The 27990-nt window shown below is 50.5% G+C and overlaps 1 protein-coding gene, 1 long non-coding RNA gene and 1 gene segment (V, D, J or C); 2 read left to right on the plus strand and 1 right to left on the minus strand.

Moving 5' to 3' along the window:
• The first annotated feature begins 39 nt into the window (after positions 1–39).
• LOC119002880 (T cell receptor beta constant 1-like) lies at positions 40–27900 on the plus strand. The segment is given in 8 exon segments: positions 40–103; positions 231–529; positions 20830–20847; positions 21823–21859; positions 26336–26725; positions 27142–27159; positions 27287–27393; positions 27666–27900. Coding segments are annotated over 8 exon segments (939 nt in total).
• Positions 192–26322, minus strand: LOC119002882 (uncharacterized). Its single transcript, XR_005069832.1, has 3 exons — positions 26250–26322; positions 16752–16767; positions 192–202 (listed from the first exon to the last, which is right to left on the minus strand). It is a non-coding gene; the product is annotated as an uncharacterized LOC119002882 (long non-coding RNA).
• LOC119002878 (anionic trypsin-like) lies at positions 14147–17518 on the plus strand. The gene is made up of 5 exons (XM_037068959.1): positions 14147–14194; positions 15188–15350; positions 16361–16614; positions 17030–17166; positions 17307–17518. The coding sequence occupies exons 1-5, from the start codon at positions 14155–14157 to the stop codon at positions 17457–17459; spliced, it is 747 nt and encodes a 248-aa protein (XP_036924854.1). The 5' UTR covers positions 14147–14154; the 3' UTR covers positions 17460–17518.
• Positions 27901–27990: the final 90 nt, after the last annotated feature.

Genomic DNA, 27990 nt, shown 5'->3' on the forward strand with positions numbered 1-27990 from the left:
AGAGACATTAGTCAGCCTGTTGTCTGCACGCCTGGGAGAAGACCCTTTCTGGCCATGGGACTCAGGCTCCTCTGCGGTGTGGCCTTTTGTCTCCTGGGAGTAGGTGAGTCTGGGGAATTAACAGCAAACCCCTGCCCTATTATTTCTAGACCCTGGATACAAGACTTTCTTTCCCCTTACCGGGCTTCCAGATGACCTCCTTCTCCACCTCCTTTTCCCCTCTTCTTCAGGTCTCACAGATGCTGAAGTAACCCAAACCGCAAGATACCTGGTCAAGAGAAAGGGAGAGAAAGTTGTGATGGAATGTTTCCAGAATATGGGGCATGACGGAATGTTCTGGTATCGACAAGACCCAGGTCTGGGGCTGCGGCTGCTCCATTTCTCATACGGGGTTGACGATCAACAGGAAGGGGATTTCCCTGATGGGTACAGTGTCTCCAGGAAGAAGAAGGAGGGCTTCTCCCTGACCGTGGAGTCCGCCACCCCCTCCCAGACATCTGTGTACTTCTGCGCCAGCAGTGAATCCACAGTGCTGCAGAGCTGCCTCCTCTCTGCACAGAAAGGGCAGGTGCCAGAGGGAAGGGACCAAACTCAGGGCTGAGTTCCACGGGCTCCTGTGGCACACGTGTGCCACTTGGGAAAAAAGGTGGCCCCACTGTGGAGCCAAGCCCACGGACACACGTCTTGGCCAGGAGAGCACAAAACATTTTTCATGTCCTATTCTCCTGCACTTCCCAGTTAGGGGCCATCCCCAAGTTAGCCTGCCCAAACCTGCATGTCGTTCCCACCCTAAATTTATGACACTCAACCCCAAACAGGAGGATAAGTCCTCACACCTGTTTACATGGAAGAAGCACCTTTCTACCATTTTTTTATCAGTTTTTCTTTCCCTTTCTTATTCTTGTCTGTCTTACTATCATTTGCCACTTTGTTCTACTTCTTTGCTCTTAATTAATGTTTCACTAGGGGGCGCTCACACAACCTAAACTCCTTCTTTAGGTCGATTTTATTGGCCATGTGCTAATGCAAGGAAAAGCTTGTGGAATGGGAATTCTGTTCATTCGGTCTAAAAATGGGAGAACGCTGATAAAAGTCTGTCTTTTTTCAGGTTCTCAAAGTGGTCAGTAATGCTTTACTGGGAAATTCTGGACAGGGAAGGAATAAATTATGGTGCAGAGGTTGTAAAAGTTGGATTATTCCTGTACAGATGATCATCTGGAAAAGTACTTGTTTATTTTTAAGAATGAGACACCCATCCTGTCAGTAAATACTAATTGAGCCCTTTGGGAGTGCAACAAAAATGTGGACAGTATTAGAAACCTTGGTAGACTTCCCAGGTGTATGCATTTGTTAAAACTTATTTAACGGAAGTGAAGAGTTGTATATTTATTTTACTGTGTCCAAATTTTACCTAAACAAAGAAATATAAGTAAATATTGAACCTTAGTTAATTATTGAACCTTAGAAATGAAGTGTGCCTTCAACTTTTAAATGTATCCAAAAATTTAGATGGGTAGATGGACAGTTTTATGGAAATACAATAAATAGCTTTATCTAGGTTGTGGGCACATGAACATTCATTATAACACTTTCAACTTCTCCAGATTTTGGATCTTCTCATCATAAAATGGAAAATAATAATGAGGCAAATGTTTAAGTACTGGTAATGAACTATTTTTATATCAATAAAAAAAGACATTGTGAATAACATCAGAAGCAAGGCACAGGATGATCTGAGCTGCTTGCTCCTATCTGTGTTTTAAAGAGGACCAATGAGGTACGCGTAAATTTGAATAAGTCAGGAGTATTTCCGGTAACATATATGGCAAACTTTTGACTGGTTGCTTCTGGGGAAAGTAACTTACTTTTCGCTCTCTGTTTTGTATTGTTTATATTTTAATCAGAGGCATGCATTAATTTAATAAATTCATTCAAATTCTACATCAATTTGGTATCTATGACACCCTTGAAATAAGTCTAGAGACACCACCGCTGTTTGAAGAATAGGAAAAGGGAGAAAAATATCTTTGCAGTTGGTTTAAAAGAGAGAAGATACCACCAATGGGGAGACAATTAAGAATTCAGTTAAGAATAGGAGTCACTTGGTAATTTTTAGAAAAAATTGAGATGAATGCAATAGGAAGAGATCTTGGGTTAATTTGGCAGAAAGTTTGACATATTTGACTAAGCTTTTTAAATGTATCCTTAGATGTCAAGAAAAAAATGGAGTGTTCTATACCTTTTACCAGTATACTACTTAGCAAAGTTTATCCCAAACCACTGTCTCGGGTACCTCGCATAGATGTAGGGACACACACACACACACATACACTCACCCTATAGGAGAAATGGTTACTAGAATAGTGTTATCCCTAACATGCCCCATTTCCTCTATCATAAAGTGAATTGCTTTTCCAGTTTTATTTTTCTGAAATATGGGTAAGTCCTATGATCTATATTCATTTCCAGTATAGTACTAATGACCACCCAAAAGTAATAATTGTGTTTTTCACCATGCATCTTACAAAGGAATCAGGGATATATAAGGCAGCTTCATTTTACCAGAATTTCTTTCTAAAGGTTCTTGTTTCCTTTAGGGAGTTTGGCCCACCGTCCTTAGTCACCCACCAGCTTCTGTGTTCGGACAACTGCAGATGTGAGACCGTCCTTTAGAGTACTGATGTGGACATTTGGGTTTGGGGGTCACAGCGGTATGGGTTTGAGTCCTGTCTCTGTCACTCACTCTTGGACTGTGTGAACTTGGATGGGTTAGTTACGATCTTTGTGTCTCATGCGTAAGATTCCTCATCTGTTGAGATGGGATGAGAGTAGCCTAAGTAGCCTAACTTCTAGATAGACTGAAATAATACATGTAAAGCACAGGGTAAGTGCTCAGAAAATTAACTCAGCTTTTATACAGAAGTGAAGTATTTTACTGGGAGGGAGGAAGTCAGGAGCAGAAGCCAGTTTACTGGAGTACGGGTTGAGAGAGGAATAACGGGACAGTTTGGGGCAAAGAAGATTCAACAGACAGTTGGAATTCTGAGTTATAAGGTTCCCCCATATTCTAAGGTTTCACCTTAGTTATCTGAGGTCCATGCTGCACCCCATTCTTGCTTTATACCCGAAGGGTAGCACAAATTCAGCGCTCCGTAGTGATGGACGGCAGTTGCACGCTGGGACACCTTGTGAGTGAAGAGCCAGACACCTCCACTAGGGGGCAGACTTATTTCCTCCATATTTTGTAGAAAGTCAACTTCCTGTTTACAGGAGGGGTACAGACAACCTGCAGGAAAGAAACTACACAGGGGTGAGGAAAGATGAACTTGAGTTTGACATCTTAGTGCCTTTGCTCAGGGAAGAGGTGAGGGTATCATCGAAAGATGCTGACTTTCCTGCTACTTCTCCTGGGACGAGGTAAGAGCCTTACAGGGTAGGGAAGTCTGGGACTAATGCTAATGCTGAGGGGAGGACTAGAGAGGGTCTGAGTCCAGCAGAGGATGTGGGTGGGGGGTGTTGGGTTAGAGGATTTGACAGGATAATGGTTGGCAGAACAAATTGAAGGCAGTGCCACAGGGTTCTTCGGGAGCCAAGGTGATACTGGAGCAAATAGTAAAAGATCTTCCTGCCTGGGGACGAGCTGGTCAGCCCTCATGGGTTTCTCTATCTCCCTGCAACCAGGCTCCGTGTTTGGTGCTGTTGTCTCTCAAAACCCAAGCAGGTTCATCTGTCAACGAGGGACCTCCGTGTCCATCCAATGTCAGGCTGACAGCCAACTCACCTTCATGTTCTGGTACCGTCAACTTCCAGGACAGAGCTTGACACTGATTGCAACAGCGAATCAGGGCTCTGACGCCACTTATGAAAGTGGATTTAAAAAGGACAAGTTTCCCATCACCCGCCCAGACCTAAGGTTCTCCATTCTGACTGTGAGCAACGCGGGCCCCGAAGACAGCAGCTCTTACTTCTGCAGTGCTGGAGACACAGTGCTGGGTGGAGAGCAAAGAGCCCAGCAAGAACCTCAGGTCCCTCCTCCCTAAGCCCTCCTTACAGCTCCCTCCTCCTTCCAGATGAGCCCAAACACCCAGGCTGGAGGGAGGAAGCCACAGCTTTGGGGCAGAGACAGCTGTTGGTGCGTTTGGTGAGTGCCTATGAGTGTGAATGGGAGAACTGGGAGGGAGAGAGAACTTGGAGGACTAACTGGAGGGCTCCATTCACAGACAGGAAGTATGGCTACTGAGAGCCTGAGGCTAAAACTTCTTCCAGGAGAGTGTTTAGACATGCTCAGTGAAGACAATCAGATGGCTTGCCTTCACGTGCCAGGTTCAGCAATACTTTTTAACAATTTTATCTCAGTGCTCCTTTAGCCTGTTCTTGATCAGCATACTGTATTTTGCTGTGTATAATGCACATCCCTCATTTTTGTGCACATTATACATGGGATTATTATACCCATGGTATGTAGTCATTATATCCATGTATAATGAGCACCCTTATTTTTCCCTAAAAAATTTGGGCAAAAAAGGGCATGCATTATACACAGCAAAATATGGTAGTTTAGAAGGCCCTTAGTCATCTTGATAGTGTACTGGTCCATTACACTGATGCTGATTGTTCTCGGTAAATAAAAATTATAAAGCACTCCAGGTGCCTCAGTATATGATATACGCATGCTAGACCAAGGCAAAACCTGCCAAAGTTCAGGGGCCTGCTGCATTGGTGAGCTTTGGAGCAGTCCAGAGGTATGGACATGTTGGAGTACCTGCTCTAAAGTGAGAGACCAGCGGCTGTGACTTATTACCATCTGCCACGCATGCAGAAAGTGATGAGACACTTTGAGCGCTTTTCTGGACTCTGGAGTTAACGCATACTACAGGTGGGTGTGCTGCTCTGGTCCCCTGCTGTGTCATCTGGAAGGTGGGGCACTGGCTGGGCACCAGAGAGTTCTGTAGCCCCATGGGGTTGGGATGAAAGCTGCCCCGCCTCCCGGACCAGAGACCAAGCAGGCTCAGTTGTTTGTGAAGTACCTATGGCCAATAGGAATACACTCTGAAGCCTACGGCATTCTCCGTTAAAGAGACTCTCAAGGCAGATGCAAAGAGTTTGGGGGTGTAGCTATACTCTCTTCTACCTGCCAACAGATATTCTTCCTTTGAAAAGCTGTTACCGACTCTCAACCGGAAGCCTCAATATGGCGCTCAGAACTGGGTGTTATCTGATCCCCAACACTGGCAAGTTGGACAAGCAGAGTTTTCTGTGATCAGTGGAAAATGTGTAGTCAAGATCAGACTCCAGCATAGCTGGAAGAAGGGAAAATTTAATTTCAAGAGCAAGTCCCAGTGACATGGTACCCACTTCTATTCCCACCCCCGCCCCCGCCGACCTTGGCCTTCAGTCCATACCTGAGGCTCCATGGGAAAAGCTTGGGCCTGTTTTCTGGATAGCACTGCACTGTTGTCTGGAATGCTCATCACTGTTCAATACAATGTGCTTCTGAAAGGTAGTGGTGAGAGGTAATCCTCCGAAGGGCGGGGCGTCAGTCCCTACATGTGGTTGTCTGCCTGTTATTGAAGGAGAGACCACCTACGGGTAGAGCTATCCTGTGGTCAACTCTCTCCCACACTGTCATTTCAACTCCACTACTCATATTATCCTTCTTTTTACTTCTCTGTACTGCCTTATGGGTCATTTCTTTAGACCCATTCTCCAGTTTACTAACTCATGCCTCAGCTCCAATGAGCCATTTATCCTTTTAATTGACTTTTTAATTTAAAATATATTAATTTTCATTTCTGGGAAATCTACTTGGGTCTTTTATCAAAAGGAGTGGCCATTTTTTAAAGTACCTCACTCCTTGTGTATTTTTTAATTACCTTGTTTCTTTAAGGGTATTAAGCATTGATTCAGAAGTTTATCAGTTAATGCCAACTGCTGAAGAGTTTTGCATCTGGTTTTCGAGTTTGGAGGTTCTGCTGATTCTCCCTCAGGGTGGCTTCGTTCCTTGTGCATCAAGTAACTTGATATTACAAATTCATCTTTGGGAGTATTTTAAATCCTGGAATAAGATGGGTTATTTTTTAGAAAATATTTGTTTTTGCCTCTGCCAAGCAGTTGGGATGAACAGATCTGATGTCATTTCATTTAATAATTCTCAGTATGTATCTTCTCGGTCATACAATGTTTATTCCAAACCCCAAAGGGCTGACGATTCAGTACCATGAATATTTAGAGGAAATTTTAAAATCCTCCACCCAAAGTTATGACCAAGAAAAACAATATTTGTTGTTAACCACCTGTGGGATTATTTTGTCCATTTGCCCTTTCATGAAGGGTGTGGCTCTTCCTACATCCTGGCTTCATACAGGAAAGATTTTTCCTCTCTCTCCTCCTTCAGTGAAGGGTCCAGCGGGTCTTGCCCGGTCTCCACACATGCTAGTGGGCCCCTGCCAGCTTCCCTTCCTGCCTCATGCTCCCATTTCCTGCAGGAGTGGGCACCTTCCCCTACAGGTAAGCCTTGGGTTGTGAGCACCTTCCTCTACAAGCCCACGTTTCTCTGAAGAGGCAGCAAGACACTGGTTAGAAGTTTGAATTCCGTCACCAAGCAGGCTTGAGTTTAAAACTTGGTTCTACTGCTTTATAATTGGCTCTAACCTTGAAAAAGTTGCACAAGTTCTTAACCTATCTCCTCATATGTAAAATGAAGACAATAATGATACCCATGCAATGAATCAGGAGGGTTTGCTATAAGAATGAGATGAAATTATCCACATAAACCACATGACACTGTGTTTGATAAAGATGAACCATGGGATTTACTAAGTTACTACCTAAATTTATTTCTCGCTGTAATACATGAAATTTTACCATTCCTTTCATGAGGTTAGCTATTGTCCTCTCTGGGAAATTTTTATTTATTATTACAATTGTTTCAATTATAATATAAATGCGTGTTATTGTAATATATACAGATTATTAAAATGAGAATTCAAATCATTTAAATAAAATTAGATCATAGGATACATACTGCCTTATAATTTACTCTCTTAACCCAACAATATTTCATAAGTACCATTTTATGTCAAAAAAACATGCTTTATATTTACTTCCATAAGAATATTTTAATGTGCCCTGGCTAGTGTGGCTCAGTGGATTGAGTGCAGACTGAACACCAAAGGGTCTCTGGTTTGATTCCCAGTCAGGGTACGTGCCTGGGTTGCAGGCCAGGTCCTCAGTGGGGTCCATGTGAGAGGCAACCACACACTGATGTTTCTCTCTTTCTTTCTTCCCCTCTTCCCCTCTCTAAAAATAAATAAATAAAATCTTTTTTTAAAAAAAGAATACTGTAATGTATTAATGACCACCCTTTATATATCAGTTTTTACAGTCAATTAACAGTGGCAAGACAAAGCTCCATATGCTGGATGGCAGGGTTATTTAATTTAAAAGGCAGCTGCTGTGTGTGTTGGTTCATTTCTGTTACAGACTCAGCGGGCAGTCACGGAAGCCCCTCCCTCCACCTTCACAGGGTTGAGTCCGTATTCAGATTTCAACTCAGATATCCTCTCCCCAAAGAGATCTTTCCAGACCACCTAACTAACTGTCGACTCAGCCACCAGTTACTCACATCGATGATCACTTTCCCCAATTTTAATTACACCTAATCACCACCGTCTGACAAGAACATCATCTGTCTATTGTCAGGATGGGTGGAGTAAAATGAAATAGCAGCCGGACTACAATCAAAATGGTGCACAACCAAAATGGCGCCCGGACTACAATCCGGAAAAGACGGCTGACATCAAACCAGAGAGCTGAAAGGGCAGGCTTTGCCAAAACGGATATCCCTGTAGCAACCTGAGTCCCAGGAAAAAACCACCAATGATGTATTGCGACTTTGTTCAGAGGGGACCAATCCCCCTCTCCCACGGGGAGCCAACGAAAGTAAAACCCCGCCATTTTCCCTATTCATGCAGTGACTTCTCTGATTCCACCCTGCGGACTGGGGAACTTCACCTGGGTCCACATACCCCAATAAAGCTCTATATTGCCTAACTTTGTGGCTGATTTGCATTTATTCCTCGGCAGAGCCTGAGAGAACCTCTCATCTATATCTGATATAGACAATCACCATTGTCTATATAGGCCATAGATGCATCATATATATTCTTATTTATTGTCTGTCTCCCACTGCTGTGCATACAAACCCAGATAAATGCCACAAAAGCAAGCACGGTTTCCATCTTCTGCATCACCGTTTCCTTACTGCTTAGAAAAACCACCCACCAGCACAGGAATCCAATAAATGGTTACTGAATGTTATGGGCTGAGTTCAAAATCCCTGTGTTACAGTCCTGTTCCCAAGTCCTGTGGCATGGGACTGTATTTGGAGACAGCGTCTTTAAGAGGCGAATTAAACCTAACTGAGGCCCTCAGTGTGGGCCTTAATGTCATCTGCCTGGTGTCCCTGTCAGAAGAGAGGACACACACAAAGAGACGCCAGGGTTGTGCCCAGAGAGGAAAGGCCATGTGAAGACACAGGGAGAAAGCGGCCCTCTGAAAGCCAAGGAGGGAGGCCTCGGGAGAAACCGAGCTTGTCGATGCCTTGATCTTGAACTTCCGGCCTTCAGACCTGAGAGAAAATAGATTCCTGTTGTTTAAGACACCCGGTGTGCCCTATTTTGCTATGGCAGCCCTGGCAGACTAACACACTGAATAGAGAAATACGATTCAGGAATAAAGGAAAATTGGCCAAGCAGTGCGGGTTTCCTTGGAGAAAAAAGTATTGGAATTTAGACAACATCAGCCCTTAAGGAAATGAACTAGATTGTTCTAACGGGAGGGAACAGCTGCTTTGACCTTTATGTTTGGATAGAGATGTGGCCCAACAACATGTGACAAGTCCTCTGCTGCCTCCTCCCGGGTTTGGGAAAGAAACAGGTGTAATAATTGGTTCTTGATACGTAAGCCCAGAACCTGCTCAAACACAGTAGCCTTGAAGTGGGTGGTCCTCAAACTAGAATTGTGTTGGTTGGCACCTGTGTGGATGGAGCAGTTGGCTTTGAACCTGGGGAGCCTTTCACAGATGCAGCTACAGGACAGGTTGGCCTACAGGAAGTAGGTGGGCCAGTTGGCCACCTTCCAAATAGACAAAACAGTCTAGAGCTTGACCAGCCAAGTGAGTACAGGGAGCCCAGTTGGCTTATCACCAAGCTGGGCTTGGCGAGTTCAACCTGAATCCAATATGATTTAGGGAAATAAATACGCATGTCCTTCATTAAACCCTGAGTATCATGGAGAAGTCACAGCTTCTGCGATAGCAACAGCCCACCTAGGTCGCCCTCCTGGACTCTCTGCTGGCTCTCCTCTGCTTACTCTCTGATAGACTCGGGGGTCACTTAAGCAGTTTTAGTAAGCCCAGGGAAGGGACAAAGAGTGACTGAAATGTGAACAGGGAGACATTATATTATAGGATCCAATCTATCTTTAGGTTTAAATAATAGCCTCCATTGCTAAAGACGTACCCATTCACCTCTCCATAGAAGGCCAAAGAATATATAATATACATATATTTTCCCTCTGGACATAAAACATGCCTGTGTTTTCTGGCTTCGGGGTGGGGAATAGCATGGGGCTAGGGGAGAAGCAGAGCTTACTCCAGGCAGCGGATCAGCCACAACCAGTGTATGTCTCCACCTCCCTCTTCCTTCGATTTTTCCAGATCACACTGAGCATCTCTACACTCCCCAGACTCCATGCGGATCTCCAGGCTAAGATACTCAAGAAAATAGTTCTTATTGGAGAAAAGGAAATTGTGCCATGGGGGAAATCCATTGTTTAGAAAAATAAGAGGTGAGGAAAGGAGCTAGGATGTTGGAGAAAAGACAGCCCAGAAGGTGACAATCTGGTTGGAGAGTGATAAGGGACACTGGGGACTAAGAACTGAGGAGAAATGCCTGAGCTGGGGGGGATTTGGAGAGGAAAAAATTTTTTTGAAGAAGAAATTAGTGACTTGTAGCCTGACCAAAATCTACATGTCAGACCACCGGGAGATCTGAAGGAGTCTCACATGTGGCAACACGACGGGAAACGGACTTGGCTTGAAGAGGGACAGGTTCTGGCGTCATCTGTTCATTCCTCAGCCAGGTGACCCTGGAGAAGTCCCTTCGCCTCTGAGCTTTAGATTTCTCATTGGCAGAAAGAAGAAACTGGTACCTCCTGCCCACCTTGTGAGGCCACACTGAACCCCAAGTACGGGGAAGGGGAGTGGGGGGTTCTGTGGTGGAGCACACAGGCTCTAGAGTCAGACTCCCAGGTCTCGCCCCATCTGCCCCACTGACTGGCCATGTGACCTTGAGCGGACTCCTTCACTCTGTACAGCTCATCTTAGCATCCATAAAATGGGCAACCCCCTACGTGGCTGTGAGAATAAAAACAATTTTTACAAGTTCCCTGAAAGACTTATACAATGCTTGGTAGAGTACGGTCAGAGAAACTATTCAATATTATCGTAATTAAAAGACAGTGGTTTGAGCCCTGGCCAGTGTGGCTCAGTTGGTTGGGTGTCATTCTGCAAAAAGATCTCTGGTTTGATTCCTGGTTAGGGCATTACGAAACAGCAAGTAGGGTCCTGCTGCCTACCACCACCCTCTAGGCAAAATTCCAGAGGCAAAGTTTTGGTGATAAAGGAAAGGAGTTTTTATTCAATGACTACACACTTTTGGAATAACAGCTTTCCACTTGCATTAGTCACTTAAGGCTAAAGTTCTTTAACTCTTTTAGTTACAGCTTTAATCACTTAAGGCTATCAATTAAAGCTAAACTCTTTAGAGTTCTAAAGTCCTATAGCACCATGCCCCCTGTTAGCTTTTATTTATCTTATTTCTGTAGGGTTAGTTTACAAACTAAAACAACATAGGATGCAGAAGCCACACCCTTTTGGAAGAATGGTGGGCTTCTGCCTCAGAACTCGTCCATTCTAGAACACTCTGCCAGGCCAGCCCGATCCTAGGCTGCACCCGGAGTTCCTTCCCGTCCAAAATCCACGCAAACTCCATCTAAATTACCGTCTGTTGGGAAACACAGGCAGCTGCAGCACGATTATCCAGGCATCCTCGAGGAAGAAAAGCCAAAGAGCCTGAAAAACCGCCCATCTAAGATCCTGAGAACCCTTCTTTTATTTCAAACCTTCTTGCCAGTAGTCCCATGCACTCTGGAGGCATTCAGCATCTCAGCCCATCCGTCCTAAGCTGTTTACTGTTGCCTTGGGCAACCTCCTCCCTGGGCCCCTTTCTACTCTTCCCCAGCAATCTGATCAGATCTCTCTGTAGCAAGGGCACATGCCAGGGCTGCAAGTTTGGTCCCCAGTCAATGTGTGCAAGACACAGCCAGTCGATGCTTCTCTCTCACATCACTGTTTCTCCCCCACTGTTTCTCCCTCCCTTTTCCTTTCTCTAGAATCATTAAAAGAAAAAAAAAACACAGTAGTTTGATGTTAAGCACTAAATAGGAACTAGGAGAACGTCTTAGAGATATAAACAAAAGAATCTATAGTTCAGACTGAATCGTATCAAGAGCTCCGTGACTTACCCAAACTGAACTGGGGCAAAGGTGGCCCTGAATCCACCCTACACCCATGGATCCAAGCCTACACTATGATGCCAGGGTCCCCACCCATAGCGATCTTCTCTGCCTGTAAGGTGGCCCCTGCTACTTTGAGGAAAACTAACCGCATAGTCTGTGTGGTGTGATAGCTTATTCTGAGAAGGAGTACAAAATATCAGGAGAAGGCTGGTCTTAAGGCTTTTGACAGAGAAAAGCCCCACGCTCTCAGCTGTTCCATGTTAGATAGTGTCAGAGCCACAAGCACCAATACCAAAATTCTCTCCCTGGTCTCAAAATAACTTCCTGTGTTCTACCAAGGATTACCTCCCCACATCTGCCCAGGGTGTGCTGGTATCTACAATAAGGGCCTCTCCTTGTCCTCTAAAGAGGGACTTCCTATGAAGACCCCACAAGAGGGGGATAAAACAAAGCAGGATATTTGGTGACATTACGGTACAAGCCCTGACTAGTGAGGCTCCATAACCTGGGTCTGCTACCTGTGAGCACAGAGAGGGGTGTCATCTAGGCCCAGATGTGTCCTAGAGGGGTCCCAGGCCATGGCCAGGCAAGGTCCTGAGACCAGGTGCCAGGTGGAAGGTTATTCAACCTTCTATTTCTGCCAGGGGAACAAGCCTCAGGACGGACCAGGAGGCAGTTTGTCCTCTGACTTGATGCCAAATAAACTTTCTTTAGATGGCACCTGCCATGGTTCCCAGGCGTTGCCACTCTCTCCAGGGTTCCCGTGGCCTCGAGGCTACTATTAGGTCTGTGTTCTTGGGCAAGGCAGAACCCGTCTAAGTCTCGGTCTCATCTTGTATCCAGCAAAATAGCTTTCTTCTCCATGCCTCACAATTAAAAGATTTGTGAGACGTTACACTGGAAACTCAACACAAACGAAAATTAGCATGGTGTGTGCGAAAGCTCATAAAACTCTGCCAGGCACTGTACCACAGAGCCGGAGTCCCACCTGCTGTGGACCCATGCGTGGTTGGAGGGTGGGCAGTGAGGGTGGGGCCCAGCTCCAAGCAGTGCAGCGAGAAGCTGTGCCGAGCACTGAACCAGAAGATGCCCCCAGGTCCCACTCAGCCCCATGAGTCCCCCATTTGCAGCTCCCCCAGTTCACTCTGGTCTGCATTTACTCCATCCCTCCAGACTACTTCCTGTCTCACCACCAGACTTCCGAGCTTTTCTCACTTGATCCTTCGGCTCCAGAACGTTTGCTCATTTCTACCTTTGAGAGAATTCAATGAACTCCACCTGCTCCTGCCCCTGGATAACCCCGAGCTCAGAGGAGCTCAGAAGTCTCTTCATCAGAGGGCTCCTCCTCCTACCTGTCTCCCGCAGACTCTAATGAGGCCTAGTTCCACCTCTATACTGCTGGCCAGGTTGTGCCTCAAAAAATCACAGCACTACGTCCGTCTTGGCGGCCATGGCAGGTCCCCAATTGAAATCAGCTCTGGGGAAAATTCACTCCATATGGGGCCCAGTACAACAGGCCCCATTGAGTCTAAAACAGAACATTTCAGAATCCTGCCTCCATCGGTTCACCTGCACTGTGTCATTGTTTTTGATCACCCAATACTTGACTCCTTCACGCCGTGCTAATCTGTCTACCCACCGCTGAGCCTTCGGCCAGAGCCCAGATTGATGATCTTCCAAGGCCTTTCTAATATCTGGTTTTGTAGCACATAATTCTCGCTCAGGATGTCGGCTCTTAGCAGGTAGGGCAATTTTCACCACTGTTTGTGCAGATTCCCATGGCAACCAGGAGACTGTTTAAAAGAGACCCCATCATAGCACGGGTGATGAGAAAGACCAGGGCCCCAATGGTGGGGAAGAGGAGGAATGGTCTTCTATCCCCCAGACATAGCGGGCAGACACTTATTTCACCCTTGCTCTGTCTGCTTTCCAAATACCTCCTCCATGCCCTCAGTAGGCAGGGGAGCAGTGGCATGCCCAGACTCCTAAGACACTCTACCTCTTCCTTCTCATCACCTCTTCACATTAGGATCCCGGTTCCCCAGAGCCCTGGGTTTGACCTTCCTGCCCACTGGTGTAGCGTTGAGAGAAGGGTCACAGATAGTGACTCCCTTCCTCTCAGCAGACTCCAGGACCCCCGAGCCGTCCCGTTCGCTCCCAATACAAGCCCTTCCTCAGTGTAAGTTAAATCAGTCTCCGTGAGGTCAGAGGATTCCTCAGGGCTCTGGATAGTCTCCTCTTCCCAACCCTCATCTCCTCAGCTTGAGAAGGCCCTGCTGTGATACATGGGGGCCGAGCTTGCCCTGTTGTCCCCAACCCGGAACACTCCTGGAAGCCAGCTGCCCTTCCTCTCTGCCCTCCGAGGGGGCGTGTTCTAATCTCCTGTAGGTCACAGCCCACAGAGTGGCCAAACATAACAGAAGTGATGCAAGGGCCTGGGAAGGGAAAAGCTGCAGCTGTGCTTGTGAGGGGAACAGCGGTGGCCCTCCACCTCCATGTCCATCCCTGCCCTCCCCGGGGGAGGTATAAAGGCTCTCCACCATCCACCGTCCACCCAACTTCGGGCGGGCCACCATGAATCCACTTCTGATCCTCGCCTTTGTGGGAGCTGCTGGTGAGTCCCGTGCGTCCCCACAGGGCCCTCTGGCCCGGTCTCCTGGTAGAAATACCTGCCCTGCTGTTGCCGATATTCTGTCTCCCCTGCCTAGCACCACTTTGTCCCATGTCTGGGCTCTCTTTGGGCCTTGCCTCGCCATCTTCTGCCAGACTCCACTCCCAGCCCATCATCATGCCTCCACCTCAGGGCTTTCATCAGAAAGGCTGGAAAGGGAGACCAGGGGAAGGTGGTCCATGGAATATGCCTGTGGTCTTGAGGCTTCCCTCTGACGGTGCTGGGCTAGCTCCACTGTGGCTGTTCTTAGCCCTACACACACCTAGGGAGCTGGAGGGACACTCAGCCCTAGAAACTCTAAGATCTAGGGGGTGGCCTGCGCATTGAGTTTTCAAGTTGTCCATGTCATTTTAAGATTCCCGGGTGTGCAGGCAAGGTTGAGAATCACTGTTCTATTGGCCAATAATAGTGCCTACCTATGTCCCATTGAATGGGCCTGGGGGCTGCTCTCCCTGGCCCTTGCCCTGCAGATTTGGGCTTTGGGAGAAGCTGGGTACAGTCAGAGCTACTGAACCAGGAGACATTTCTAGCTGGGCTAACCCGTCCTTACAAGTGGGGGCTCAAACAGCTGTGGGGAGTGGACAAGTGAGGAATAAGTGAGAGAAAAGTATTGAGTGGGCATGAAAACTGCATTCAGAGCCATATCACATTGAGGGCACTATGAGGACCCTCCTTGGTCCTTGGCCTCCTGATGCCCCCAGTCTGGGCCAGAGCCCTGTGAACCGGAGCCCTGTGAAGTACCTAGCTATGTGCCCTGCAGACACACAGAGAGATTCGGGAGGACCACCTCCATTGCACAGATCAGGGATGGCAGTGCACCCTGGCTGCCAGTCACCCTGCCTTTCGAGGAGCCCTAATTAGTACAATCCAGCCACAGTGCACGCTCCACCTCGAACATCCCGCTGAATCAGTTTCTCCCCCCTCTCTCCACTCAAGTCGCCTTCCCCACGAACGACGACGATGACAAGATCGTCGGGGGCTACACCTGCGAGGAGAGCTCCGTCCCCTACCAGGTGTCCCTGAACATTGGCTACCACTTCTGTGGCGGCTCCCTCATCAACGACCAGTGGGTGGTGTCCGCTGCTCACTGCTACAAGTCGTAAGTGCCAAGTGCAGGGCCCTCTCCCAGAGCTCGGGTCAGTCCTGGGGAGGGTGGGGAATGGGTAAGATGGGTGGGAATGCAGAGAGGAGGAAATGACAGCTGACCCCCAGGAGTGGGGGTGATGAGGGGCACATGTAGAAGGACGCTCACACCCCAAAGAGATAAAACAGTGAGGGGCTACAGTCCTGAGAACATTCCAGAAGGGGCTACTGGGGGTATAAGGCCTGACGGAGAAATAGGCAAGGATTTCACACAAATAACCTTTGCCAGCTGGCTGCACATTAAGAGCACCTAAGAAAGGTTAAAAAAAAAAAAAGATGCCTGGGTCCTATCTCAAGGTAATTTATTCAGAGTTTTCAGGAAGAGCATCTGAATGTTGGTGAGTGTTGAATGCTCTCTCTCTTTCTGCGGTAATTCTGTTCTACAACCGAGCTGGGAACCACTGTCTAGTCAAGCAAGGGTTCTCAGAGCTGAGTGCACACTGGAATCATCTGGAGGGCTGGCTGGACCTTGGGTAGCTGGGTCGCCCCCCACCCCCAGGGATTCTGATTCAGCAAGTCTGGGGTGGGAGCAGAGACTTTGTACGTCTACCGAGGTCCTGGGGCCACACTTGGAGACCCACCGGATTACATCATCCAGAATGGCAGTGCCCAGGATAGGAGGGAGGGAACCTCACTGCTGTACTTAGCCAGGTTGCAGAGGGGCAGGGATGTCTGGGGGACTTCAAGCCACTCGTTGGTGCCCTGGACATTGGAGACATGGAGCAGGGGGGTACAGGAAAAGGCAGCTTGAAAAAGCAGGTTGAAGAGCCATTGCAACCGGACCCCTTCACCCCATGCCCTCTCCACAAACACCTGCCTCTGAAGCACAATGGTTCTTGGTGTCATATCTGTACCATCCACCACCTCTGTACTGCCCCCTGACGTCGCCACAGCCCCACCGAGGGCAGCCCCCCGGGGAAGAGTGGGGGTGTGAGCACAGGTCCTCAGGTGCTTCCCTTTTGACAGCCGCATCCAGGTGAGGCTGGGAGAATACAACATCGATGTCCTGGAGGGGGGTGAGCAGTTCATCAACTCCGCCAAGGTCATCCGCCACCCTAGCTACAACAGCCGGTTCCTGGACAATGACATCATGCTGATCAAGCTCTCCTCAGCTGCAGTCTTCAGTAGCCGGGTGTCTGCTGTCTCCCTGCCCACTGCCTGTGCGCCTGCTGGCACCCAGTGCCTCATCTCTGGCTGGGGCAACACCTTGAGCTCTGGCTGTGAGTGGGGTCTTTGTTTCTTTACCCTCTGGCTTCCCAACATTTCCCAGACCCTCTGTCAGTGTCCTCTACACACAGAGGATTTTATTTACTTGGGGGGGGGGCGGAGAAGGGGGGAGAAAGAGAGGAAGAGAAACATCAATGTGTGGTTGCCTCGTGAGTGCCCCCTACTGGGCACCTAGCCCACAACCCAAGCATATGCCCTGACTGGGAATCAAACCAGTGGCCCTTTGGTTCACAAGGCGGCACTCAATACACTGAGCCACACTAGCCAGGGCTAAAGAGCATTGCTTCCTGCCATGGCTTATGTTCCTGGGGTCCTCTCCCAGCTGCCCTCTGTGTTCAGCCCCAGATTGTTGCCCCCCATCCTGGCCTTACTCACATTTCTCCTTTCCTTTATCTCTGCTCCTCAAAGACAACCTCCCTGAGCTGCTGCAGTGCCTGGATGCCCCACTGCTGCCCCAGGAGCAGTGTGAAGCCTCCTACCCCGGAAAGATCACCGACAACATGGTCTGCGTCGGCTTCCTCGAGGGCGGCAAGGATTCCTGCCAGGTGATTGGCCCCCTCCCATCGGAGACTCCTGCTCCTTCCCCTGACCTGCCTGGGAGCCAGATTGGAACCGCCATGGCTGTGGGGCAGTTCTCCCTTCTTTCTCACTCTTTACAAAGTGTGTCCTGTCTTCTTCGTCCCAGGGTGACTCTGGTGGCCCCGTGGTCTGCAATGGAGAGCTCCAGGGAATCGTCTCCTGGGGCTATGGCTGCGCCCAGAAGGACAATCCCGGGGTGTACACCAGGGTCTGCAAGTACGTGGATTGGATTCAGGAGACCATAGCCAAGTACAGCTAAAGCTCTTGCCCCACCCTCTGCCACCCCTATGCTAATAAAGCCACAGCTGATTCAACCAACTGTGTCTGTGCCTGCTCCCGCGGCCGCAAGGGGCTCTGGGAAATACCTCCCCTCCCCCCCCCAACCCCCGCCCAGTCAGAAGGGTCCCTGGCTCCTACAGAAGAGCAGAGTGCCCCCTTACCGCCTGTGCTCCCTGGAACCCTAGTTGGGCAGCATGTGAAGAGATGGAATCCAAAAAAATCACACACAGCGGGCGAGGACATGCCGTTTTCCTGGCGGGAAGTACGTTTCAGACTGTGGCTGCCCCGGAGCGCAGCGCTAGAGAAGGCCCGCGACAGCTCCCAGCACAGACACATCCAGGGCAGCACCGTGCAAACGCCTTGGCTGCTTCCCAGTCCCTCTGTCGTGTGCTCTGACCCAGCCTGCGCTCCCTCCTGGCAGCCCAAAGCACCACTGGGCCCCTATTTCTTGACAACCTGCCCGCATGTCTTCCCCTCAGGGTCTTGAGCCCTCAAGCTCCAGAGAAATCTGCCTTTTGTTCATCTCACCTGGCCATACCAATGCGTATGTGCCACATGGAGTGCTTTCCAGACATTTTCATGGGTGGTTTGCCCTCCCCTCTGGGGTGGATACTATCCCAGTGGTCAGAGGTTAGTTTACTCATGTCCCTTGTCCAGCAAGTGGTAGATCTGAGGGCAGTCTCCTTATTCGCCTGGCCCCAAAGCCTGTGTTCTCTCTAGTCCGCCTCACGGTCTCTCTTCTGGCCCCTGTGGTCCACCAGCTCTGCTCCCCGATGTCTCTCCAGCGCATCCCCTGCCTCACTGCATTTCCAGAGGGAGGGGTCTGGTCTCCCTTCCACTCTCCAACACTGTGTGCAGAGGGGTCTTGCACATCACATTAAGTCCTGATTCGTACCTTTCCAGACCTCCCACAGCTTCTGAAACAGGACTGGAGCTCCTGACCCTGGGGATGCAGGGGTGGGGGGGCTGTTGCCCTGGATTCCCAGCCCCTCCCCCTGGTCCTCTGCTCCCATGCTCAGAAGTCCTGGTGGTCCCTCCAAGGAGCCATGCACCTCTGACCTCGAGCTCCAGCGCCAGGGTCCATCTCGCTTGATGGCCTTCCCGCCTGCCCCTTCACCCCCTTCAGAAGAGTCTTTTCTGACTCTTCCCGTTCCCGATTCTCTTCTCCTCACCCCTGTACAGGCTGGTGGTGCTGGCCCCGGGGCCCGAGTGAGATGTTTTCCTTTCTGATGATGGCTGACAGCCTTGCTCACGCTGCTTAGTAAGCAAGCTGCGTCTAACTTGGCATTCAATGGTGAGCTCCTTGGGGAAGAAATCTCATTTTGCAAATCCTGATATATCTAGTGATTAAACAATGCCCAGAGTACAAGAGGCCCCCAATGCCTGAGTGAAGAAAGAATGCCCTAAGAGTGGAGGGAAATGTACTGAAGAAAGACAGAGCCTTCTAGGAAAAAAAAATATATATTGGTTCCCGAGGTGTGATCCCTGCACCAGCAGCCCCAGAATCACTTGGGAATTTAGGAGAAGTGCAAATTCTTGGGTCTGACCCCTGACCTACTGAGTCAGAAATTCTGGGACGAGACCCAGCGACTTGCACTTTGACAAGTCCTCCCAGGTGTTCTGACAGAAGCTAAAGCTGATAACCCCGTGCAGTAGAGAGATTCCTAGGTCATTTTCTCAGTGCAAGTCCTAGTGACTAACATTTTTACTATTTCAGGCCCCACGAGGAATTGGTCATTGTTGTTGTTGTTGTTGTTATTATTATTATTATTATTATTATTATATGAAGAGACGGGACTTGAAGAGCTTTGGCAGCTTGCACACCGTCTCATACACAGAACTGGAGGGCCTGGGTAGGGGCCAGGAGGTGGGCTTCCCTGAGGGGCAGGGCCCTCAGTGGCCTCAGGTACCAGGGCACCCAGCAGAGTCCGGACCTTAAGTAAGGAGGCCTGGGGGGCTGATTCCAGCCCTGCTTCAGCATCTGCCTGACTGGCAGCCCATGGGGCCGCCAAGTCTCAGTTCCCTCTGAAGAAATCAGGAGACACATTTTAGATTAAAATGAGAGCCTTCGCGTGCTTCAAGGATTTCAAGAATTGCACATATATAAGATGTCATTTACGTATCTCCTCCCCACATGGCAAGGCACGCCTTGAGAAAGGCACACAGGTAACCTGGCTTTCCACTCCGGTCTCCAGGAACACCATCCACATTCTTCTCACCCCCTCAAGTGGCCACGTTGAGATGTACAGTTACTTAGGTTTCAAAAAATGAGGAAAGGGTGTCCCCTGCTGTCCAAGATGATGAATGATCAAATTCAACAATAAGCTCCTTAAAAAAAAAAAAAGCTGCTAGCGTGCTGGTCACGTGACAGTGAGACAACCGCAAAGCTGGGACAAATCCCATCAGGATCAAAAATACCAAGATAGTGCTCACTTTGGCAGCACTTATACTAAAAATACCAAGACAGAGTGATGTTATTCTTTTTAAGGCCAGTTGGGATGAGGGTCCCCAGCTAGATGGTCCAAAGGCAATTTACTGAGAGGGTCAACTATTGGTAGACCCAACGGGTGAATAAGACAGGAAAATATACAGAAACAAATCGAAGTAAGCCATGACCTTGATGAAATTGATTCTCAGTGTGGAAAAGGAATAAAGACACGGTCTTGCCACCTATGGCCTTTGATTGAGGCTTGTGGTTGAGTGTTCTGAGGTCGCTATCCCTGAGTGAAATAAACAGACTGTCTCTCCTTCCTCTTTCTTTTCCCGCTAAATTCCGAGACATGTGGTTGCACCCACTGACACCACCACCAGGTAGCACTCTGGTGCTCTCCACGCTGACACCTGTGTCGGGGGACAAGAAGCAGGTCCCCAGCCTGGCACTGAAATAGAAACATCCAATGTAATTTAGGGCTTGATTGTTTATTTCCAAACCAATTAGTAAACCCAATCCTAGAATTTTTCATTGAAAAGATCCTGGAACTTCTCAGAAATATGCGTTTTTCACGAGCTTTCTAAGTGATTGGAGGCTCATTCGGCAGATTCACGGCCATGAAATAGCTTCTTACGCACACTGATCTTCTTGGGGGAAAATAGTACCTTTGGAAATTAAACAAGTAGGGTTTTTTTTTTTTAAGTAGCAGATTTCAAGGTATTACTTACAGCAGTATTTGTTATTTTTCTTTTCCTTAAAGTTTTGCTATTTTATTTTACATAGCTAATGTAGCCAGGGCTCAAGAATCAAAACAAGGTGACCCTGAACAATGCTACTTTTATTTCCACTCATGCAGGAAAGCCCTGCCTCTGGACACCTGGCAGTCGGTTCTCCGTCAGACCACCCTGGAGTGCCACAGCCCCAGGGCAGGCCCAAGGTAGAAGGGGGCTTCTGCTTCTAGACAGGGCAGCTCCCCACTACTATGACAGCAGCCCGCAGTGGGGCGGATACAGGGGTGGGGAGAAAACCAGGCCCCCGAGGCAGGCCGTCTCACAAAGACACTTGTCTCTGAGGAGCTAAGAATGTCCTGAAGACAGGGTGTGGGGTCAGGAGAGAGACCCTCCCGCCCGCGGGACCCTGCCACTGCCACCTCACACCGCAGGGCGGGGTCTGATGTCACAGCCCCCCAACTCTGACACCCTCAAAGGGCAGCTGCTCCGGCGGTCTCTTCCAGGCTCTGGGGGGCGGGCCCATGGGAGGGGCGGCTGTGGGAGGGGCGTTTTTGTACAAAGCTGAAACATTGTGGGGACAGGGGGCCACGGTGATTCATCTCTATGGGAAACCTTTACAAAAACCCCTCTGCCTGCCGTGTCCCCACAGGCAGGCCTCCAGGGTCACAGGCCCGAGGGTGGCCTGGTTCAGAATGCCTCCAGTGTATCCCTGTCTACTGCCCATTCAAGGCCAAGGATAAGGACAGGCCTGGATGGGAACTGAAACTTCCAGGCAGAGAGAGCCCAGATGTAAGAAGGACACCTCGGTGGGGGCTGTGGGGGAAGGACTGCGTCTCAGGACAAGGTCACTGGCAAGGGACGTGAGAGGGAAACCATTCTATAGAGGAAGAAGACCGAGGAAAGCTGGGTTCTGGGACCTTGTCCCCCTCTCCAGGCCACATCCCTTTGAGAGATACTCAGAGACCATTGAGAAAGGGGCCCTGGGCCCTCCGGATGGACTCGAGCCTTGCTCCGTGGCTCCAGGAGCCAGAGCCGAATCAGTCCTGTGCAACATCCAGAAGGCACGGGTTGGGGGGGCCCCATCAGCGCTCATCCCGGAGTCTCCCAGACCAGAAAAAGCCCCCCTTCCCATGCGTCCGTCTCTTTTCCTCCTGGCCCCATGTCACTGTGCGAACACCCAGGTTTTCTTTGGAAACGGCACCAGGCTCACAGTTGTAGGTAAGACATGCTCCGGGTCTTCCGGGCCCCTGGCAGGGGATGGCGGGTCCAAGGGCTGCATTTCAGAGTGGTCCTATTCTGATGTGTCAACTATGACTATACCTTCGGGCAAGGGACCAGGCTGACGGTCGTAGGTAAGGCTGGGGTCTCTGGTGGCGGGGCGGGGTGGGGGCCAGAGGGAAGTCCAGGAGGGGGGATTGGACCCCAGGAAATGTGGGCAGGAAGGGGTGAGCCGGCTCTGGGGTCCCGCCTGAGGAGACACCATCTCGGGGTCTGTGAAGGATTCAGACAAGGGTCCCTGGAGGGCACATCTGCCCAGCCACCTGGGGTCCCCTGTAAACCGAGAGCTGAGCCTCGAAGGCCGTGGGCAGAGAAGGGAAGGGGATGGTGCTGCCCCTCTGAGAACTTGCCTGGGGTAGGGGAACAGGGGAAGGGCCAGGAGGTCATGAACGGTCTCTGACATCACCCATCTTCCCTTGCTGGCAGAGGCTCAGAGATCCTGTCCTTTCTTGGTCTGGATCTCACAGGAGGCCACACTGTGTCTCTCTCCCTGGGGTGCGGGACCAGCTCGGGTAGGGTATGCAGGGTATCCAGGGCCCCAGCAAGGGGATCCCAGCTGCATTCAGCACACAAGGCGGGTTTTGAAATGGACTCAGACGGCTGTGTTCTGGAAACACCGTCTATTTTGGGCAGGGCAGCCGGCTCACGGTTGTAGGTAAGCAAATCGGGGCTGGAGGGCTGGGGGCTGACAGAGGACCAGGGACCCTGAGGAAGCCACCATCTTGGGGGCTCAGGGGAAAGCATGTTTTTATCAGAGAGATCCGACTCACTGTTTAGATGCAGACAGGAGGGGACAGACTCCATCTCCAGTAATTCCAGGGACTGGCTGTGCCATGTCTGGGTTCCCCTCCCCGGAGGCAAGTGGTCTGTGCTAGGAAGGGGCCACCTTGTCCACCTCTGTCTCCTTAGAGGGGGCCCCACCATGACTGTGACAGATGGAGAGCCTGGGGAACGTAGAGACGCCACAGTCCTGCTGTTTTTCTCCCTCACACAAAGGGGACGAACACAGGAGAAAGCGGGGATGGGGGGTGGTTCATGGGGCTGAATAGGTCTTCTTTTTGGGGGGGCAGGGTTGTCCTGCTGCCGCCACCTCCTGAAGCTAAAATTCAGCTGGGAAAAAGGAAAGAGAGCTGGCAGGTGGCCTTGGGGAGGAGTGGAGGGTCGCAGGGGCAGTTTTCCTCTTGGGCTTGCATGCTGTGCGGGTAATGAAAAGCTGTTTTTCGGCAGTGGGACCAAGCTGTCTGTCTTGGGTAAGTAAAGGTTTCTCTGGGGAGAGTGTGATATAAGGTTGGGGGCTCGGAAGGACCCCTTAGAAAGGACAGAGACTGAGAGCACCGCAGGAGAGAGGCTCAGAGCGTGTGGGTGAGCGGGGCAGAGCCCCCAGGAGGTCTGGGGGATGCTAGCTTCTGGAAGGAGTGGCCCCGCCGGTTCTGGGGTTTTGCACACGTGCATTGTGCTGTGGAACAACCAGGCACAGCACTTTGGAGCTGGGACTCGACTCTCTGTCATAGGTAAGGCACAGCATGGAGGCGGCAGAGCAGCGTCCCTGGGACCTGGACACTGCCCCTCCTCCCAGGCCTGGTGGAAGGGGCTTGAGTATGCTCTGTTATCCCTGGTGGGGGGGCTTCCAAGGAGCTGTATCTGGCCCCTTTGGTTCAGCACGGTGGACTCAGTCTTCAGTCCGTCCCCGGCCTCCTCCCCATTTTCCTGGTGCATCCTCGTTCTCACACAGGTGGCATGGCCCCTCCTGAGCCACTTCCTCTGTCCTCTCGTTCCCATTGGACGCTTTGGTCTTCCTCCCGTGGGAATCTCTTTGGCCCAGGGCCGTGACTCCAGGCAGGGAAAGGAGGCCGTCAGGTAGCTAAGATCTGCCTCCTGGAGGGAGACCGAGGCTGGGTTTTACCACAGCCCTCTGCTGCTGTGTTCCTATAATTCGCCCCTCAACTTTGGGGCCGGCACCAGGCTCACCGTGACAGGTACGGGGGTGACCTCCAGACCGGGCGGGGTGCCTGTGTTGGACCATGGTGATGGGTCCCTGGGAGGGCAGTGGGGGGTCAGGATGGGATCAGAGCCCCCCTTTCCTGCCGGAGCTCGGGGGCCCTCCCCATCCTGCCCGGAGCCTCCCCACCTCACTCTGCTGTGTGTGTGCCGCATCTCCGCGCTGGGCTCCTTGCTCGGTTTTCAGGCTCTGTGTTTCTTGCTCTGCTTTCTGTTGTTCCCCACACTCCTTCTCTCTTGTCTACTTTTTCAGTGGCTGTGTTGATTTACTTTCCTTTTTTTTCTTATCTGATCTCTGTTTTTTTTCCCCTCCTGTTTAACTCTGGCCCTGAATTGTTCACTCCGCTGTGGCAAATAGCTCTGTCTTCTATGTGAACGCCCTGCTCGACACCTGCCTCCAGCTCAGAACTCTGCCCTGGCCTTCATCACCCTCCTCCTCTGTCTCAACTGGTGTCCAGAGACCCGTGTGTGTCTTTCTGTGCTGGTTCAAGGGCTCAGGAGCAGTGGGGGTCCAGACCGGTGAGGCTGGGGTGGTTCGAAGGGTGATCCTGAGCCCCAAGGGCAGAAGTCTCAAATTGTCTCAAATTGCAAGGAAGGGGTCTCCAGAGGCAGCGTGCTTGGTCGGGGTTAGAGGAGATAAGTCAGTACAAATCACTACAACTGGAGACCCACACCATCTTAGGAACTGACGGGGTGTGAAGAGGAGAAATAGGCAGGAGGCCCCATTTTCTCAAACCTCTGACTGGGATTGCAGGGTTAGGGGTCCATTGTGAAACACTAAGACCTCATGACCATGCTTGGAAGAAAGCCAACAGTCGGAGGAGCAGGGCAGGGACAGGTGTGCCTGGGCTGGAGATGCAGACAAGGCTGGAGAAAGGGGACCCATAGGCCCCGGACTGGCTGGCTGGAGGGACTGAGCTTTGTCCACCGATGGGAGTACTGCCAGGACTGCGATGGAAACTCAAAAGTTCAAGTCACTGGCATTCAAAACGCCTGGGTCCCGGGGGAAAGGGGCTCATGCAATCAGAAAGTGACATGTATAAAATGGCGATAACAATGCCAGGCGCTTGGGGTTCTCCCGCTGGAAGGGGCTGGCTTTGGTGGGAAATCCTTGGTGAAGGACTCACCTTTGGTGAGACCATTCTTTTCATTCCCATTGTTCACCGTCCCTGGGCCACAGAGTTTGCCTTTTGCCGAACCTGTGTCTCAACTTCCGTGTCAGAAACTTGTCCCAAATTGGCATCAAAGAGAGATGTCTGGGTTTGTCCCACTGCCACTGCCAAACCTTATGCCTGTGATCGAAACGGAGCCAAATCCAGGGCTCGGGAAATTCTGACAAGAAGGAGCCTACTGGAGAGATAGACATGGTTTCTCCCACCTTTCTGTGTCTTCAACTGGGGACATGTCTTCAGACAATTCGAGAACTCCTTTCTCTCCCATCCACCAGGTTGTAAACAGGCCCAAGGGTGTGTACTATGGACCTACTGATGAAATGACCTTTGGACGTTGGGATTTGTTCCTATCCAGTGACCAAGCTCTTATTGCTTTTAAGATGGCAAAGCTCGGGGGTGAACCAGGTCCCCAAACCCGGCAGGAAGGCTTGCTGAGCACTGGAAGGAAGAAAGGGCTCAACCCATGAGAGTCACCCCTGACAAGCTACCACACACCCCATGTGCCCCAGGCTGGGAGGAAATATTATCTGAGAAGATAACAGCCACAGGCACCTTAGCTCCTCAAAGCAGGTTGCACATGAAAGAAAAGAGAAAAGAAAAGGGAGGGAGGAGGGGAGGGAAGGAAGGAAAGAAAGAGGGTTGAGTATAGTTTAGAGAAAACAATGTCATCAGATGTGATGGGAAAAGTGTCTCTTTTCCTAAGCAAGAAAAGGTAATGATTGTATGTGCAAGTGTCCAAACTGACAACCATGTACAGTTTAGGAAACAAGGCAGTGATAACAAGAAAGAGGCCATTTAGTTCTTAGGATGATGTTGCTAGTGAGAACCTTCTGCCTCAAATCCAGGCTCATTCAACTCTGCTATAGCCTGTCAAAGATGACACCATGCACCAAAGAGGGCTCTGCGCAAGGATGAAAAATAGAGAGACATACTCTTCTGAGAGATACTCGAACAAGGCCCTGAGTGTGAGACTTTGCAAAGAAACCCAAGAAAATCAGGACACAAAGTCCCCTTAGGGAGAGTGAGAGGACATGGGGTGATTGAAAAGGAGCTGGCAAAATTGAAGGGGAATGACAACAAAGAATGGGACAGTGTTCCCGAAACACACAGGACCCACTGCGTAGTTTTGCCTTGCAATGACCTTCTCAGTGCGCACGCACGCACATACACACACCACACACACAGCCTCTACCAAACCCAGACAGCTCTCAGACCAGCCCTGGTGCCCACCCCTCTCCCCCTCCAGAGGACCTGAAAAGGGTGAAGCCGCCCACTGTCACTGTGTTTGAACCATCGGAAGCAGAGATCGCCCGCACCCAAAAGGCCACGCTCGTGTGCCTGGCCACAGGCTTCTACCCCGACCACGTGGAGCTGAGCTGGTGGGTGAATGGCAATGAGGTCACCAGTGGGGTCAGCACAGACCCTCAGCCCTACAAGGAGCACCCCAACCTCACTGACTCCAACTACTGCCTGAGCAGCCGGCTGAGGGTCTCCTCCACCTTCTGGAACAACCCCCGCAACTACTTCCGCTGCCAAGTCCAGTTCTATGGGCTGGACAGCAATGACACCTGGGAGGAGAACGATGGTCCCAAGCCCACCACCCAGAACATCAGTGCTGGGGCCTGGGGCAGAGCAGGTGAGTGGGGCCTGGGAGGGCCAGGCAAGGAGTGAGGCAGACTCCTTGAGAGGTGGGGGAGGGGGGTATGTGCAAACCACCAAGGCCAGAGCCAGAGAAAAGGGGGAGGGGTGGGGACATGAAAGCCCACTGTGCAGGAAAACAGGGCCCCTCAGGCGAGTTCTTCCCCAGATCCCAGACAGAGTCACTTTGCTGCCAGGCCCCTTACTGCTGGACTGGGTGGCTCAGCATCTGTGTGGTGTGGCCCCATCCCCTTCAGAGCTGCCCCATGAATGTCAAGGACAGGATGTGCTCCTGAGCACAAAGGAAGGCAGAGAGTGCTAGACTTCTCTGGTCTGGGCCTGAAGTCACACTGACTACAAGGCTGACCTAGTGTGTCACCTGCTCACCCATTTCCCTCCTCTTTCTTCTTTCAGACTGTGGCGTCACCTCAGGTAAGTGACCCTCTGCTTCTTGCTCTCCATCTCCCATGGTTTTGCTGTGGAACCAGAGAATGGTGGGGGTGGCAGGGCTGAGACACCTGCTCCCAGGTACCTACCTGCTTTCCCTTCCTGCCAACAGTGTCCTATCAGCAAGGGGTCCTGTCTGCCACCCTCCTCTATGAGATCCTGCTGGGGAAGGCCACCGTGTATGCAGTGCTGGTCAGCGCCCTGGTGCTGATGGCCATGGTAAGAGGGGCAGGGTGGGCAGGGAGAGGGTGAAACATTATACATAGGATGGGACGGGATCTCAGAGCCTGAACTTGGCCCTGATATAGCCTTCCAGCTCCAGGGAGTGTAACAGGACAGCCAGAATGCGTAGGGATCGTTCCAGAGGGCTGCATCGGAGGATGGGGAGAGTCAGACAGCCCTACCCCAAATCAGGGCCAGAGTCAGCCCCCTCTGACCCACTTCTACTCTCCATGACCCGAAGCACCCTGAGAGTGTCCTCTTTTCTGCAGGTCAAGAAAAAGGATTCCTGAGACCAGTTCCAAAAGCACATCTACAGTCGTTCTTAATCCTCGCCCCAGATTCGCCTGTATGTGCTTCCAGTCTGTGTTCCTAAGAGGGTATTCTCTCTCTGCCTCTCATCTGCTTCCTACACACACACCTGTCCCTTCTCTCTGGGGCCCTGCAGACTGAGCCCCTCCAAACCTTGATCTAAATAGATTAAGCCAATAAAAATGTTGCGCTGGACCTGGTTGTAGTTCAAGAGTGTCTATGGAGTTCTGCCCTTCGAAGGCACATCTTCTCACTTGGGGACACCACCTCTCAGGCACAAGGAGT

The sequence above is a fragment of the Sturnira hondurensis genome, unplaced genomic scaffold, assembly GCF_014824575.4.
Source record: "Sturnira hondurensis isolate 20B ecotype Veracruz unplaced genomic scaffold, ASM1482457v3 Scaffold0018310, whole genome shotgun sequence".
NCBI lineage: Eukaryota > Metazoa > Chordata > Mammalia > Chiroptera > Phyllostomidae > Sturnira > Sturnira hondurensis.